Source organism: Manis pentadactyla, chromosome 10 (assembly GCF_030020395.1).
Source record: "Manis pentadactyla isolate mManPen7 chromosome 10, mManPen7.hap1, whole genome shotgun sequence".
Lineage (NCBI taxonomy): Eukaryota > Metazoa > Chordata > Mammalia > Pholidota > Manidae > Manis > Manis pentadactyla.
Genome location: NC_080028.1, coordinates 17,059,861 through 17,076,019, shown reverse-complemented (window position 1 = coordinate 17,076,019; position 16,159 = coordinate 17,059,861). Strand labels below are relative to the sequence as shown.

Here is a 16,159-nt window from a genome sequence, read left to right as displayed (position 1 = left end):
AGTTTAGACTGTTCCTATGGGATTGTTCTTCTTTCCTGAGGTAGGCCTGTATTGCAATATACCTCCCTCTTAGCACCACCTTCACTGCGTCCCACAGATTTTTGCAGTGTTGAATTATTGTTGTCATTTGTCTCCATATATTGCTTGATCTCTGTGTTTATTTGGTCATTGATCCACTGATTATTTAGGAGCATGTTATGAAGCCTCCATGTGTTGGTGGGCTTTTTTGTTTTCTTTGCATAATTTATTTCTAGTTTCATACCTTTGTGGTCTGAGAAGCTAATATAATTTCAATCTTAGTGAAGCTGGTAAAATTTCAATTTAGTGAGGCTCTTTTTCTGGCCTAGTAAATGATTTATTCTGGAAAATGATCCATGCGCACTTGAGAAGAATGTGTATCCTGCTATGTTCTGTAGAAGTCTGTTGGGTTCATCTTTTCTAATGTGTTGTTCAATGCCTCTGTCTCCTTACTTCTTTTCTGTCTGGTTGATCTTTCCTTTGGAGAGAGTGGTGTGTGGAAGTCTCCTAAAATGAATGCATTGCATTCTATTTCCCCCTTCAATTCTGTTAGTATTTGTTTCACATATGCAGGTGCTCCTTTGTTGGGTGCATAGATACTTATAATGGTTATATCCTCTCGTCAGACTGACCCATTTAACATTATGTAATGTCCTTCTTTGTCTCATGTGACTTTCTTTGTTTTGAATTCTATTTTGTCTGATACAAGTACTGCAACTCCTGCTTTTTTCTCCCTGTGAGTTGCATGAAATATCTTTTTTCTATCCCTTTGCTTTTAGTGTCTGTATGTCTTTGGGTTTGAAGTGAGTCTCTTGTAGGCAGCATATAAACCGGTCTTGTTTTTTTATCCATTCAGTGACTTTATGCCTTTTGATTGGTACATTTAGACCATTTACGTTTTGGGTGATTATTGATAGATATGTACTTATTGCCATTGCAGGATTTAGATTCGTAGTCACCAAAGGTTCAAGGGTAACTTCCTCACTACCTAACAGTCTAATTTAACTCACTTAGCATGATATTACAAACAAAATATAAAATATAAAAATCTTTTTTTTCCTCCTTTTTTCTTCCTCTTCCATTCCTTATATATTAGGTGTCATATTCTGTACTCTTGGTCTATCCCTTGACTGGCTTTGGGGGTAGTTGATTTAATTTTGTGTCTGCTTAGTCATTAATTGGTCTACTTTCTTTACTGTGGTTTTATTTCCTCTGGTGACAGCTCTTTAGCTTTCAGAACACTTCCATCTATAGCAGTCCCTCCAAAATACACTGTAGAGATGGTTTGGGGAGGTAAATTCTCTCATCTTTTGCTTATCTGGAAATTATTTAATCTGTCCTTCAAATTTAAATGATAATCTTCCTGGGTAGAGTATTCTTGGTTCAAGGCCCTTCAGGTTCATTGCATCAAATATATCATGCCACTCCCTCCTGGCCTGTAAGGTTTCTGTTGAGAAGTCTGATGATAGCCTGATGGGTTTTCCTTTGTATGTGATCTTATTTTTCTCTCTGGCTGCTTTTAATAGTCTGTCCTTATCCTTGATCTTTGCCATTTTAATTATTATATGTCTTGCTGTTGTCTTCCTTGGGTCCCTTGTGCTGGGGGAGCTTTACACCTCCATGGCCTGAGAGACTGTCTCCTTCTCCAGACTGGGGAAGTTTTCAGCAGTTACCTCTTCAAAGACACTTTTTTATCCCTTTTCCTCTCTCTTCTGGTACCTCTATAATATGAATATTGTTTTGTTTGGATTGGTCACAGAGTTCTCTCAATATTATTTCATTCCTACAGATCCCGTTTTTCTCTCTGTGCCTCAGCTTCTTTGTATTCCTCTTCTCTAATTTTTAAGCCATTTACCATCTCCTCCACTGTTTCTAGTCTGCTTTTAAATCCCTCCATTGTATGTTTCATTTCTGATACTGTAGTCCATAATGATTGAATGTCCATCCGGAATTCTTCCAAGTTCTTGAATATTTTTCTGTACCTCCATGACAATGTTTATGATTTTTATTTTGAAATCTCTTTCAGGAAGATTGATAGTTCAGTTTCACTTGGCCCTTTTTCTCATGTTCATGGGATTTTGGTTTGAGCCAGGTTCCTTTGACATTTCATATTTGTATGTGGCACCCTCTAGTGCCCAAAAGCTCTGCTCTCTGGAGCTGCTCAGCCCCTGCAGTGATGTTGGGTGTCACAGGGTAGCAGCGCTGGTGCCTGGTGGGAGGAAAAAGCTGTTTCCTGCTTTCTGGCTGCTATGCCTTTCTCCACTGCCAGAACTAGTAGGCTGAGCACACAGGTGTAAGCCTCTAGACTTTGTGTTTGTAGCTGCCATAGGTGGGGTTTCCCTCTGGCTGGCCTGATGCCAGAGCAGGGTGGCTGCATATTTGCGATCCAGGGGCAGGCCGGCTAGGAGGAAGATACAGCAGGCTGCATGTAGCAGTAAGCTCTGTGCAATCCTTGCCCCTTTAGCAGCCTTTTTGCTATTAGGAAGTCTCTCACACTGCCCATGTTTCTTATGTCCCAGAGTAGCTGGATGTGGATCAGTTTTCCACAAGTGACTGGAATCTCAGTCTCTCCAGGTATTTCGCCTGTCTTAGCTTTCCAACCCCACTAATCTCCAGAGCACTATGCAATGTAGGTTTGTGCTCCCAGAGCAGATCTCCAGGGCTGGGTGTTCAACAGTCCTAGGCCTCCAATCCCTTCCTGCTCTATTTCTCTTCCTCCCGCCAGTGAGCTGGGGTGGGGGAAGGGTTTGGGTCCCACTGGGTCACGGCTTTGGTATATCACCCTGTTCCATGAGGTCTGTTCTTTTCTCGAGGTGTATGCAGTCTGGCACAGCCTTCTTTCCTGTTGCTCTTTCAGGATTAGTTGTACTAATTATATTTTCGTATTATATGTGGTTTTAGGAGGAGGCCTCTGTCTCACCTCTCATACCACCATTTTTAATCCTCTGACTCCCTAATCTTTTTCTTTTTATCTCCAGTATTCTGAAATTTCAACCATGATATACCTTAGAATATATGTCTTTGTTAATTGTGCTCTGCACTCAGTGGACCCCATCATTCTGGAAACTCATGGCTTTCATTGCTGATTCTTTCTTCCATTTTCTCTTATTTTTTTAAAACTCCTGTTAATTGAATATTGGTCTTCTTTTACTATCTAATAGTTTTAGTTTTTATTTACTGTTTTCTGTCTATTCTGCTTTCTGAAAAATTTCTTCATGTATATTGTAGATCTATCAACTTTTAAATATATTTGACCACATATTTAATTTCTAAAGGTCTGATCTTATTCTTTATTTCTTTTATCTTGTTCTTGCTTTATAAATATAATCTCTTCCATATCTCTTTAAGAATTATGCTTTTTTTAAAAAAAATTGGAGTTAGATTCTTCTCTCAGCTGTATGTCTTTTTTTCAAGCTCATATTTTAAAAAATCTGTTTTGGTCCCAAACTTTCATCTTAGAGATTGTCATCAAATGCCTGGTGATGATTGGCTGTCCTTTCATGTTTAAACTGAGGCATTAAAAAGGAGTTTGGAAATATCTTAGTCCATTTGGGCAGCTATAACAAAATCCCACAGTCTGGGTAGCTTATAAACAACAGAAATTTATTTCTTACATTTCTGGAGCCTGGAGGCCCCAAGATCAGGGTGCCTACATGGTCAAATTCTGGTGAGGACCCTCTGTGGATTGAAAACTGTTGTCTTCTTATTGTATTCTCACATGATGGAAAGGGTAAGAGGGCTTTCTTGGGCCACTTCTTTTTTTTTGCTATCATTAATGTACGATTACATGAACAACATTATGGTTACTAGACTCCCCCTATTATCAATTCCCCACCACATACCCCATTACAGTCACTGTCCATCAGCGTAGTAAGATTCTGTAGACTCACTACTTGTCTTCTCTGTGTTATACTGCCTTCCCTGTGTCACCCCCCCTACATTATACATGCTAATCGTAATGCCTCCTTTTCCCCCTTATCCCTTCCTTCCCACCCATCCTCCCCAATCCCTTTCCATTTGTTAACTGTTAGTCCATTCTTGGGTTCTATCAGTCTGCTGCTGTTTTGTTCCTTCAGTTTTTCCTTTGTTCTTATACTCCACATATGAGTGAAATCATTTGTACTTGTCTTTCTCCGCCTGGCTTATTTCACTAAGCATAATACCCTCTAACTCTATCCATGTTATTGCAAATGGTAGGATTTGTTTTCTTCTTATGGCTGAATAATATTCCATTGTGTATATGTACCACATCTTCTTTATCCATTCATCTACCAATGGACACCTAGGTTGCTTTGATATCTTGGCTATTGTAAATAGTGCTGTGATAAACATAGGAATGCATATGTCTTTTTGAAACTGGGCTGCTGCATTCTTAGGGTAAATTCCTAGGAGTGAAATTCCTGGGTCAGATGGTATTTCTATTTTAAGCTTTTTGAGGAACCTCCATACTGCTTTCCACAATGATTGAACTAGTTTGCATTCCCACCAGCAGTGTAGGAGGGTTCCCCTTTCTCCACATCCTTGCCAACATTTGTTGTGTTTGTCTTCTGGATGGTGGCCATCCTAACTGGTGTGAGGTGATAATCTCATTGTGGTTTTATTTGCATTTCTCTGATGGTTAGGGATGTGGAGCATTTTTTCATGTGCCTGTTGGCCATCTGAATTTCTTCTTTGGAGAATTGTCTGTTCATATCCTCTGCGCATTTTTTAATTGGCTTATTTTCTTTTTGTTTATTGAGGTGTGTGAGCTGTTTATATAATTTGGATGTCAACCCCTTATCAGATACATCATTTATAAATATATTCTCCCATACTCTAGGAAATCTTTTTGTCTTACTGCTGATGTCCTTTGCTGTACAAGAAGCTTTTTAGTTTGATATAGTCCCACTTGTTCATTTTTGCTTTTGTTTCTCTTGTCTGGGGAGATATGTTCATGAAGAAGTTGCTCATGTTTATGTCCAAGAGATTTTTGCCTATGTTTTTTTCTAAGAGTTTTATGGTTTCATGACTTACATTCAGGTCTTTGATCCATTTTGAGTTTACTTTTGTGTACGGGGTTAGACAGTAATCCAGTTTCATTCTCTTACATGTAGCTGTCCAGTTTTGCCAACACCAGCTGTTGAAGAGGCTCTCATTTCCCCATTGTATATCCAGGGCTCCTTTATCATATATTAATTGACCATATGTGCTTGGGTTTATATCTGGGCTCTCTATTCTGTTCCATTGGTCTGTGGGTCTGTTCTTGTGCCAGTACCAAATTGTCTTGATTACTGTGGCTTTGTAGTAGAGTTTGATGTCAGGGAGCGTAATTCCCCTTGCTTTATTCTTCCTTCTCAGGATTGCTTTGGCTTTTTGGGGTCTTTTTTGGTTCTATATGAATTTTAGAACTATTTGCCCTAGTTCATTGAAGAACGCTCTTGGTATTTTGATAGGAATTCCATTGAACCTGTAATTTGCTTTAGGCAGGATGGCCATTTTGACAATATTAATTCTTCCTATCCATGAGCATGGGATGTGTTTCCATTTATTGGTATCTTCTTTAATTTATCTCATGAGTGTCTTGTAGTGCTCAGATTATAAGTCTTTCACCTCCTTGGTTAGATTTTGGTCCACTTTTATAGGGCCACTAATCACTGCCCAAGGGCCCTACCTTCTAATACCATCACACTGGGGGTTAAGTTTCACTGTATGAATTTGTGCAGTGCACAGACATTCATACCATAGCAGAAAGTCTGTGCATACAAGCTTGTTGATTAGTAGACCTTAGTGAGGGCAATTGGGTGGGGACCTGCAAGTATCAGTATCTTTGGATCTTCTCTCTTGGATCAATGAGTTTCACTGAAATTCTCCAACCTCTTGATTAAGGGTTATAAGGCTGCACTTGACATTAGTATTCTGGGAACTTAGGGAATTCAGAGTTAGGATGGTGTCTCTCTGTTCAGCACTCAGGCTTTCGTGTTCCCATTTTCAGTATGGATGCCTCTCTCCAACCCTCACCTGAAGGACATTTACCACAGCCCAGAGCCTCACATTTCAACCTTTCTACTTATTTACTATCTTAATTTAGAATAGGGGCAAGGAATCTATCTGGCTTTGTATGTTGGAAAAGCAGAGCTGGGGTTACATCTGCTTTTCATACGGTCTTCCATATGATGGTCTCCTGGTGTTTAATTGCACTCTGTATCTAGGCTTCCAAAAGACTTGATGGTTCCAGTTCCCAAGCCTTTCTGGGCTCTTCAGCACAAATGGTTTGCCTCTTAGTGACTTTCTACCTACAAGCTATTAGCTTCCAACTTTGTCGGTTTTTTATCTTTTTACCTATTGTCTCTTCTCCCATTCTCTTTGTACTTATAAGTGTATATACCTTTGTACTTAAAAAAATCCCTTTAAGATTATTTGAGTTCGATTTTTGAAAGAATCTCTTGAAACATATATGTTTGATCTGATGTTTAAACAAAAGTCTCAGGGTTTATTTAATTCTCCTTTTACACAATTTTAGTTAAACTGGCTTTTTAATTTTTTCACCTTCCCTATTAGCAACTTCCACCCGCCCTTCCATCCATCCTTCCCTATAGCAACCATTAGTCTGTTCCTGTGTTTATGAGTCTGTTTCAGTTTTATTTTGTAAATTTACACCTAAATGAAATTACATGGTATTTATTTTTTCTCTGACTTATTTCACTTAGGTCCATCCATGTTGTGGCAAATGGCACAATTTCATTCTTTCTAATGACTGAGTAATATTCTGTTGTATATATGAACCACATCTTCATCCATTCATCTGTTGATGGACATTTGGGTTGTTTCCACATTTTGGCTATTGTAAATAGTGCCGCCATAAATGCAGGAGTGCATATACTTTCTCGGATTACTGATTTTGCTTTCTTTGGGTAAATTTTCAGAAGTAGAATTGCTAGATTATATGGTAATTCTATTTTTAGTTTCTTGAGAAACCTCCATACTGCTTTCCATAGTGGCTGCACCAGTTTACATTCCTACCAACAGTGTATGAGGGTTCTCTTTACTCCACATCCTTGCCAATGCTCGTTATTTCTTGTCAGTTTGATACTAGTCATTGTGACAGCTGTGAGGAGATACCTCACTGTGGATTTGATTTACATTTCCCTGATGATTAGTGATGTTGAGCACCTTTTCATGTATCTGTTGGTCATCTGTAAGTTTTCTTTGGAAAAATGTCTGGTCATGTCCTTGGCCCATTTTTTAATTGGATTATTTGCTTTGTTGGTATTGAAATGTATGAGTTCTTTTCTATATTTGGGGTATTAGCCCCTTACTGGATATATAATTTGCAAAAATATTCTCCCGAACAGTAGGTTGCCTTTTCATTTTGTTGTGCAGAAACTTTTGTTTGGTGTAGTCCCACTTATTTATTTTTGCTTTTGTTTCCCTGCCTGGGGAGACATATCCAGAAAAAAATTATTAATGCTGATGTTTAAGAGTTTACTGCCTGTGTTGTCTTCTAGGAGTTTTATGGTTTTAAGTTCTATATTTAGGTCTTGAATCCATTTTGAGTTTATTTTTGTGTTTGGCCTAAGGCAGTAATTCACTTTCATTCTTTTGTAGGTACTGTCCCATTTCCCAACACTATTTATTGAAGAGACTATCTTTTCTCCATTGCAGATTCTTGCTTGGCTTTCTGATTTTTAAGCAAAGAACACAGTAGAGACATTATAACATGGGAACTTTGAAGTACAATAAACCTAGGTATCAAATCCTAGCTGTGTTACTTAGTGGCTTCTGGACTGTGGGTATATTATTTAAGATCTCTGAGTCTCAATTTTTTCATCTATAAGCTTAGGGTCCAATTTATAGATTTCTTTAAATATAAACTTAATCCATTATCCAATATATAGAATTTTTGTGAGGATTTAATGAAATACAGACTTTATAAGTATGTATCAAATGCCCATCACATAGTATGATGCTCCCTAAAGGTTGCAGCTGTCATCATCATCACTTACTAATAGTAGCAGTATCATCATCAGTTCAAAGGGAGGCACAGGGCATGTTATGGTCAGGTATCCTTAGAGCCATGAGAAATTGTGATTGACAATATAGTTTCATTGACAATAAGGGTAGAGATAAGAGAAGTACCAAAAAACAGGAAATTATATAGGGGCAGCGATTTAAATGAAGCCAGGTCACTTTTCTGGCTTAGTAGACCTTTGGGTACTGCTATGTAATAACTGATGTTCACACTGATAACTCAAATTATCAAAAAATTTAAATGTGTTCATTATATGTGTTTAAGAAGATAAAAATGTAATTGGGAAGATTCCTTTCTAAAATGTTTATGTAAAGAATATCAGTCATACAGAATAATTCATTTGGTTGAATGTTCCATATGTAACTGAAATTTTAACTCAGTCATACAGAATAATTCATTTAGTTGAATGTTCCATATGTAACTGAAATTTTACTTTTAGGACTTATCACATCTTTTGTATACATGTCTGACCTTGTTAAGAAAATTTGACCAGAATGTTAAAATCTGTGGTTTTGATAATATCTATGTTACATATGTATTTGCTTGGCTACCAACTACTACTTACAGGATTTTTTTCCCTCAAAATATACCCTCCCTTTCCCCTTTAGGACTGTTTTTTTTGAGAATGCAGATTAAGTGAAAAGAAATTGTATTCTTAAACTACTGTAAAATTTAAATAATAATCTTATACAAATTAAGAATGTAATTTAAACTTTTATATTTTGGCAAATTTATTTTCAAAAACATTTAAATTGTCAATTATTTTGCTTGCTTTTTACCAGTATTTCTGTTTAACTGAATGTTGATTATCACAATGAACTATTTTATTCCTTGTAGATCAGTGAAACAATGAACAGTGCAAAAATTGAACATACATCTGTGAAAGGAACTTCAGTGAAAAACAAACCTGATCTCAAAGCATCAACTGATTCTAATGCCATTTTACATTCATCTTTGGCAACTAATGCTTCTAATCATAATAGTTGTGTGATGGATATGCTAAAGAAAAATGAAGGTATAAAGATGATGTTTTAAATAAAGCTAAAGCTTTTTCTAGAAATGGTTGAGAATTTTTAGTCTTTGAAAAAGTAAATGTTACATAGTTTTTATCTATTTTCAAAATAATGTACCTACTGTATTGACCCTGGTTAATGTGATGTCAAGATGACATCCCTGATATTAACGATTAGTTAAGTTCTGTGGATGTCAAGTGAGACAAGCTCTTGTATGACATTTGAGGTTGGCCAGTGTATACAAGTCACTATCTTTTCTTAGCACTTTTAACTATCTGAAATTATTTATTTTGGACAGGGATTTTCTTGTTCATATTTATTTCCCCAATACTCATATCCATGCCTGGTAAATAGTAATCACTTAGTAAATATTTGCTTATTAGCAAGTAACTGGATTATCTTCAGAAAGATAGTTCGTTTTCTTTTTTTTTTTTTTTAGATAATTATTTTTTATTGAAGGGTAGTTGACACACAGTATTACATTACATTAGTTTCAGGTGTACAACACAGTGATTCAACATTTATATACATGATAATTCTAAGTACCAGCTATCACCATACCAAGCTGTTACAATATTTTGACTATATTCCTTATGCTATACATTACATCCCGGTTACTTATTTATTTTACAATTGGAAGTGTGTACTTTTTCTTGGTTGTTGTTGTTAGGGCATCTCTCATATTTATTGATCAAATGGTTGTTAACAACAATAAAATTCTGTATAGGGGAGTCAATGCTCAATGCACAATCATTAATCCACCCTAAGCCTAATTTTCGTCAGTCTCCAATCTTCTGAAGCATAACGAACAAGTTCTTACATGGAGAACAAATTCTTACATAGTGAATAAGTTACATGGTGAACAGTACAAGGGCAGTCATCACAGAAACTTTTGGTTTTGCTCATGCATTATGAACTATAAACAGTCAGTTCAAATATGAATACACATTTGATTTTTATACTTGATTTATATGTGGATACCACATTTCTCTCTTTATTATTTTTAATAAGATGCTGAAGTGGTAGGTAGATACAACATAAAGGTAGAAAACATAGTTTAGTGTTGTAAGAGAGCAAATGTAGATGATCAGGTGTGTGCCTGTAGACTATGTGTTAATCCAAGCTAGACAAGGGCAATAAAACATCCACATATGCAGAAGATTTCTCTCAGAACAGGGAGGGTGAGGTTCTAAGCCTCACCTCTGTTGATCCCCAATTTCTCACCTGATGACCCCCCTGCGACTGTGCCTGTCTTAGGTTGTTCCTCCCTTGAGGAATCTTACCCGTCTCTGGCTAACCAGTCATCTTCCGGGGAGATAGTTCGTTTATGAGAGCTGTTGGTTAGCCCATTGCATTCATGGGACAGCTTGTAAGTTGGCAGTCCTTATATTTAAGATAAGTTCATTCTAATATTCTGGTACCATTTGAGATATATGAAGCATTGCCTCAGGTTTCAATATGTAAATTATTTTATAAATCACTTTCTGATATATCTCTGGCATAGAAACATGTGACTTTATTTTTAATTTGAAAAAGTCATGACAGCTAATATAAATTCCTCTTCAGTGATTCAAATTTAACATGATGAGTTTTTAGATTTTTCTATTTTTCTTTATAAGTCCATGGTAGACACAAATATTCAAGTAAAATAATTTCATATAATTTTTCTCATTTAATTCTTTGTGGAAGAGGAGAAAACTTTTGTGGTATTGATTTTTTGATGTAAGGGAATCATTTGGTCAAAATTATAAAAGCTTGTTCTTGGTTCTCAGTTTAAATTTCTTATAGTGATTTTCTATATCTATCTTGTAAAGAAGTTTATACTACTAAAAACAAATATGAACTTTGAGATTTCAGAATCTTAATGCATTCTAAGTCCTATGTTAGAAGGCAGTTTTGATTAATACTAGGCAAATGGGAAAACCAGAGTAGTTTGTACAATGACAGTATCTGGCAGATCATAAACATTCAAATGTGTGAATGAATGGTTCCCCAATTTCAAGTTAACAAGAGGAGACTGGGCTTTTTCCCTGCCAGTTGGAGTAGCTGGTATGCTTCAGAAGTGGAAGAGTGATTGGATTTTTTTTTTAAAAGGCACTCCAGCCTCACCCTCACTTAAGAACTATAATAGGAAATAATTGGGAGACTCGTTAGGGGGTTATTTTAGGATTCCAGGAGATGCATAGAGACTAAAGCAGTAGGTGGAATGGAGAGGGGAAAATACATCATTTTAGTAACTTGTAGAAAGTAGCATCTTTCAGACTTAGAAACTGAGAAATATAGATTTGGTTATGAGAAAAATAGGTTGAATGTGACTTGGTTTTTAAATGCATTCTAAATCTTATGTTATAAGGCAGTTTTGATTAATACTAGGCAAATGGGAAAACCATCCATGATGGTGGTCCTGCTCATCAAGATAGGCAATATGGGAGCAAGAACAGATTTGGGCAAAAGATAGGTTCAACTTGGAACCTACTTTTTTTGAGGCACTTGAGGAACATACTGGTAAAGATTTCTAATGGGCAATTGGATATATAGGTCTGGAGTCTACAAGGCAGTTTTTGGCTAGACCATAAATTTAGAAGTTAAAATTATCTAAAATATAAGCTGTACAAGAGCAGGGGCCTTATCTGACTTGTCACTGCTAGGTTCCCAGCACTTGGTACAGTGCCCAGGACCTATGTATTTGAGAGATGTGTAATTTGTGAATGGTAGTTAAAGTACAGGGAAAACATGTAAAGGGAGAAAACAAAAGGCTTGGGAACATCTGCATTTAAAGAATCATTTGAAGAAGAGAAGCCAGCTAAAGAGATTGAAAGAGGTTTTTAAAAGGTTAAGAAAGGAACCAAAAAGATTGGTGTATTTTTTTCCTCTATAGCAGGCATCACACTTTGTGACTATACATATATTATGTATGCATGTGGTCTTCTACCATGACTATAAATTCATGAGATGTGACCATGCTTGCTTTGTTTAACCATTATAGAAACAAGCACAATATGTGGTAGATAGCAAATCTTCAATATTGTGGGATGAATGGATATAACTCATAAAAAGGAACAGCTTCAAAAAGGAGTGGTTAGTACTGTTGACATTGCAAAAAGGTCAAGTACATGAAAATTGAAAAGTATCCGTTAGAAATCATTGATGTCTGCCAGAGCCATTTCATTAGAGTAGTATGCTAGAAACCAAAAGTGCAGAGGTCAAGGAAGTAGAGACTGCTCCAAAAGGAATTAGCCAGAGGACATGGTAATGGGAGAAGTCTTGTGTGGTCAGGGAAGATGTATGTTTGTTTTCTTCAGAGACTTGATAATGTTTATGCACCAAGTGCCAAAAACTACTGAAGAAAAAGAATCTGAAAACCTGGAAGAATGATTGAAAGAGAGTCCCAAAATATAGGGGGAGGATAGATAAGCACGATAGATTAAACTTCCTTAAGAGAGAGGTCAGCTCATCCTCTAAAATGGAAGAGAAGGTGGAAAGCATAGGCACAATGACAAATATATTTCTACTTTAGGGCAGGCAAAAGCAGAAAACTGATGGTATGCATCCCTGATGATCTCTATTTTTTGCCCTAAAATAGGAGGTAAGGCCATTTGATTATGATTTAGTAGAGTTTGAGAATAATGATTCAGTGTTTAGAATGGAGGAAGGAGCTGAGAAATTGGACATTCATTATGGATATAATGCACTTTTAACATTTTATTCCTAATAATTAAATCATATGAATGACAATTGTTATACCCATGTTTATGATTTTAAAATTGAAAATACCAAGAATTGTACAAGAACTATAAGATAACAACAGTATCAGCAGGTATTATGTTAATAATTGGTCTTTTCCCTTTAATTTTAGGTCCTCACACTTCAGCAGATATAGGTGTTCTAAGTAGTTGCCTGGACTTAAGAACAGTAATCCCTGAAACTTCTGTATCCAGTACTGTTTCCAGCGCACAAACTATGGTAACCCAGCAGACCATTAAAACTGAATCATCCAGTACAAATGGGGCAGTTGTTAAAGATGAAACTTCACTAACAACATTCAGTACCAAATCTGAAGGTTTGAAATGTGTTTCACATACTGTATTTTGAACCATTTTTGTAAATAAATTCATCAAACATATTTGTTTTAGATGGGAATTGTATTTCATCTTGGATTGAATCATATAAACATATATAAAGCATTGCAATTGGAATATATATACTCTCTGCTGCTTCCATAAAATATTTAAATCAGTGCTCACTGAAGTACAACCACAATGCCTCTTTCTCCTGTGAATATATTCAGCAAATTTTTTTTCCTTAGAAAAGATTAGTTCTAAACTATGGAGTAACAATTCTCCCAGCGTGATTGATTTATGATTTTGTAAATTCTCATTTTATTCTTTTGCAATAGGAATTGTGTTTCATCTTTGGTAAACATTCTCTGAAGTTCTAGCTGGTCATCAAACCCTTGAAAAATGGACTTTATGACTTAGTTTGAGTTAGAGGATCTGTATTTCCAATTATGATTTTCTCCCTGTGGCTATATTTTATATATTTATAAATTATATTTTAATGTGTCTGCTTGATAAGTGATTATGTCTTATCTGATGAATTGTTTGATTTTTAGTTGATGAAACATGTGCACTGCCTGCAACTAAGATCAGCCGTGTAGAGGCACATGCTGCAGCGATGCCATTTTCTGTAAGTATATGACCAGGAGATGATATATATTTATAGATGACTAAGTGTGCTTTTAAATGCTGAGCAACTTCAGCATAAATTCATGAAAATATTTTTGGGTGTCCTTTAGTAATGACTTGACATAGATTGAGAAATGAAAGGTTAAATAAGAAAGTGTTCACAGTATAATGTTAAGTGAAAAAAACTGGACAAAAAGGAATGTGTGTGTGTATGTGTTCACATGTATAAAATATGTGTATATATAACATACATGTATATATACACACATACATACTATAATCCCAATTTTATTTTAAAAATATACACAATGCATACATTCACATCTCATGTGAGTCCACACACATATACCCTACAATGTCAGGTGATTTTCTCCAGGTTGTGGGACCACAGATAATTTTTGCTTTTTTCTTATGCTTTCAGTTCAATATTTCAATTATTTTTAATAATGAAATGTGTTACTTACATAATCAGAAATGTGTGTCCATGTGAACATATATATGTATATATATCTAAATTGTATTAATGGTTTAAAGAGGAAAAGGACATGTTATGGAACATAAAACTTGAATGGCTCTATTGCTAGCTACTTAGCAGAAAAACAACATAGTATTGCAGTATTGGGTTAGACATACCCTTAAGGTAACCCAATAATCTCTGACACTGGGTTGTTTTATGGAAGGCCAGAATTCGTCGGTGTGTCACCAAACTTAAAATGCTAGGATTGTACCTCAAAAATATACCAAGAGTGTCTTAATTAGATAATATAAGGGTAATACATATGTGTTTGTATATACTCTTAAATTTATTTTTAAATAATCAGTCTTTTCAACTTTATGGCTATGAGCTAGAGTTTTTATCTGACCTCATGTACCTTTTAGAATCTTCAAGTATTGTCTATACTTTTAGTTTTCTTTCAGTCATGATTTTATAGATTTTGATAATCTAATTACCTTCATCAGCTTTCACCTTTCCAGAATGTTAAGTCCTAGTGTTTTTAGCCTCTTTTTAGGGAATAATTATTAAAATGAACATTTTTTTCTCTTAAATCTATTTTGCAATGCATCGCCAGAATGGAATTTGTTAATGCAGTTGGAGCCAGTTGTTTTATAAAAGTTGTTGAAGAGAGTATTTACAACTTTCAAAATGAAAACAAGTTTAAAGTTATTCCTTTTTTTAAACTTTAAAGACTCTGCTAGTAAGCTCATTTTGTCATGTGTGATAGCCTAAATAACAAATAATGTGAATTATAAGCATGTACCTCTGCTGTTATATATTTAAGACAGAAATAAATAACTGAAGTGCACATTTGTTTTGAGCTTCTGGAAACAGTGTCTCATTTATAAAGAAGATGGCTTAAAAAGGTTAGTTCCAGGGATAAGTATAATTCACTTATCACTAAAAGTAGCTTAAGGTAGAGGAAGTCTGTTTTTATTAAAGCAAGGTAAAAAATATAAAACTGTTTAATCTGCTCCTCTTTAGTTTATCAAAAGTATATTCAAATTGCATTTTAGTTTTGAACATTTTTTCTCCTTTTAGGTTTGGAGAATCACAGGTATTTCAAGTGCAAAGATCACTCAATTTCTGCTAGTTGTTTTTGAATCTAGAAATAAGCCAGCTTGGAATGAATTTTTCCTTATTTGTTCCTTTTGGAGCAAGTTGTAATGTCACACTAAGGGGATTACATTTTTCAAGAAAGTCTCTGAAATGACAATGTTCTATGAAACAGCTGGCATTTTAACATATCACTGATTGGAAAGCATGCTAACTCCAGCTAGGTTGATAGTACAGACCTACTGACCTGGAGAATGCCTGTCACTCCTGTGTTTGAATTGGCATCCCTATTTCACTGTCAGTTGACCTAATCTGTTAAGAGTTTATTTACTTATGAGCTATTAATATTGTGGTGTTTACCCATATACCTACTTGTAGATCACTGCATGGATTTTTTAAATCTTGAAATTTCTTATATGCTCAGTAAGAGTCTTCATAAATTTTTCTTTCTCTGAAATTAGAAAGAGACTCCTTCAAATCCAGTGGCCACAATGAAAGCAGGAGAACGACAGTGGTGTGACGTAGGAATTTTTAAAAATAATACAGCTTTGGTGAGCCAGTTTTATTTGCTGCCGAAAGGGAAGCAAAGCATCTCAAAGGTAGCTGTTGATATATTTTCTGCACTGTGACCTTTATGCCTTAAGAATGAGATTTGTTTTTTGTAACCTTGATTCAAGTTAATTGAATGAGTGAAAATTGAAATCTGTTCACAATCTGTAATTGAGAGTTCTATATATTTAGTTATCTTGTATTTTGTAGGGCTCTTTCTACAAGATATATCACAAGCAGGTCATTTAAAAATTCTTAAATAATCACTGAGCTCGATTTTGAGTCATAAATAATATGGCCTGGCAGGTACATATAAGGATTTTTTTAAAAATAT

General features: G+C 35.5%; 1 protein-coding gene across 5 annotated transcripts in view; it reads left to right on the top strand.

The window, feature by feature from the left end:
* The window catches only part of HCFC2 (host cell factor C2), a 71,220-nt gene that overhangs the window by 30,531 nt on the left and 24,530 nt on the right, over positions 1–16,159 (top strand). For all 5 annotated transcript variants that reach the window (XM_036891028.2, XM_036891031.2, XM_036891029.2 and 2 more), the window contains exons 10-13: positions 8,864–9,041; positions 12,896–13,099; positions 13,652–13,725; positions 15,738–15,875. In XM_036891028.2, the coding sequence (XP_036746923.1) occupies positions 8,864–9,041; positions 12,896–13,099; positions 13,652–13,725; positions 15,738–15,875 (594 nt within the window). The remainder of the gene's footprint in view (positions 1–8,863; positions 9,042–12,895; positions 13,100–13,651; positions 13,726–15,737; positions 15,876–16,159) is intronic.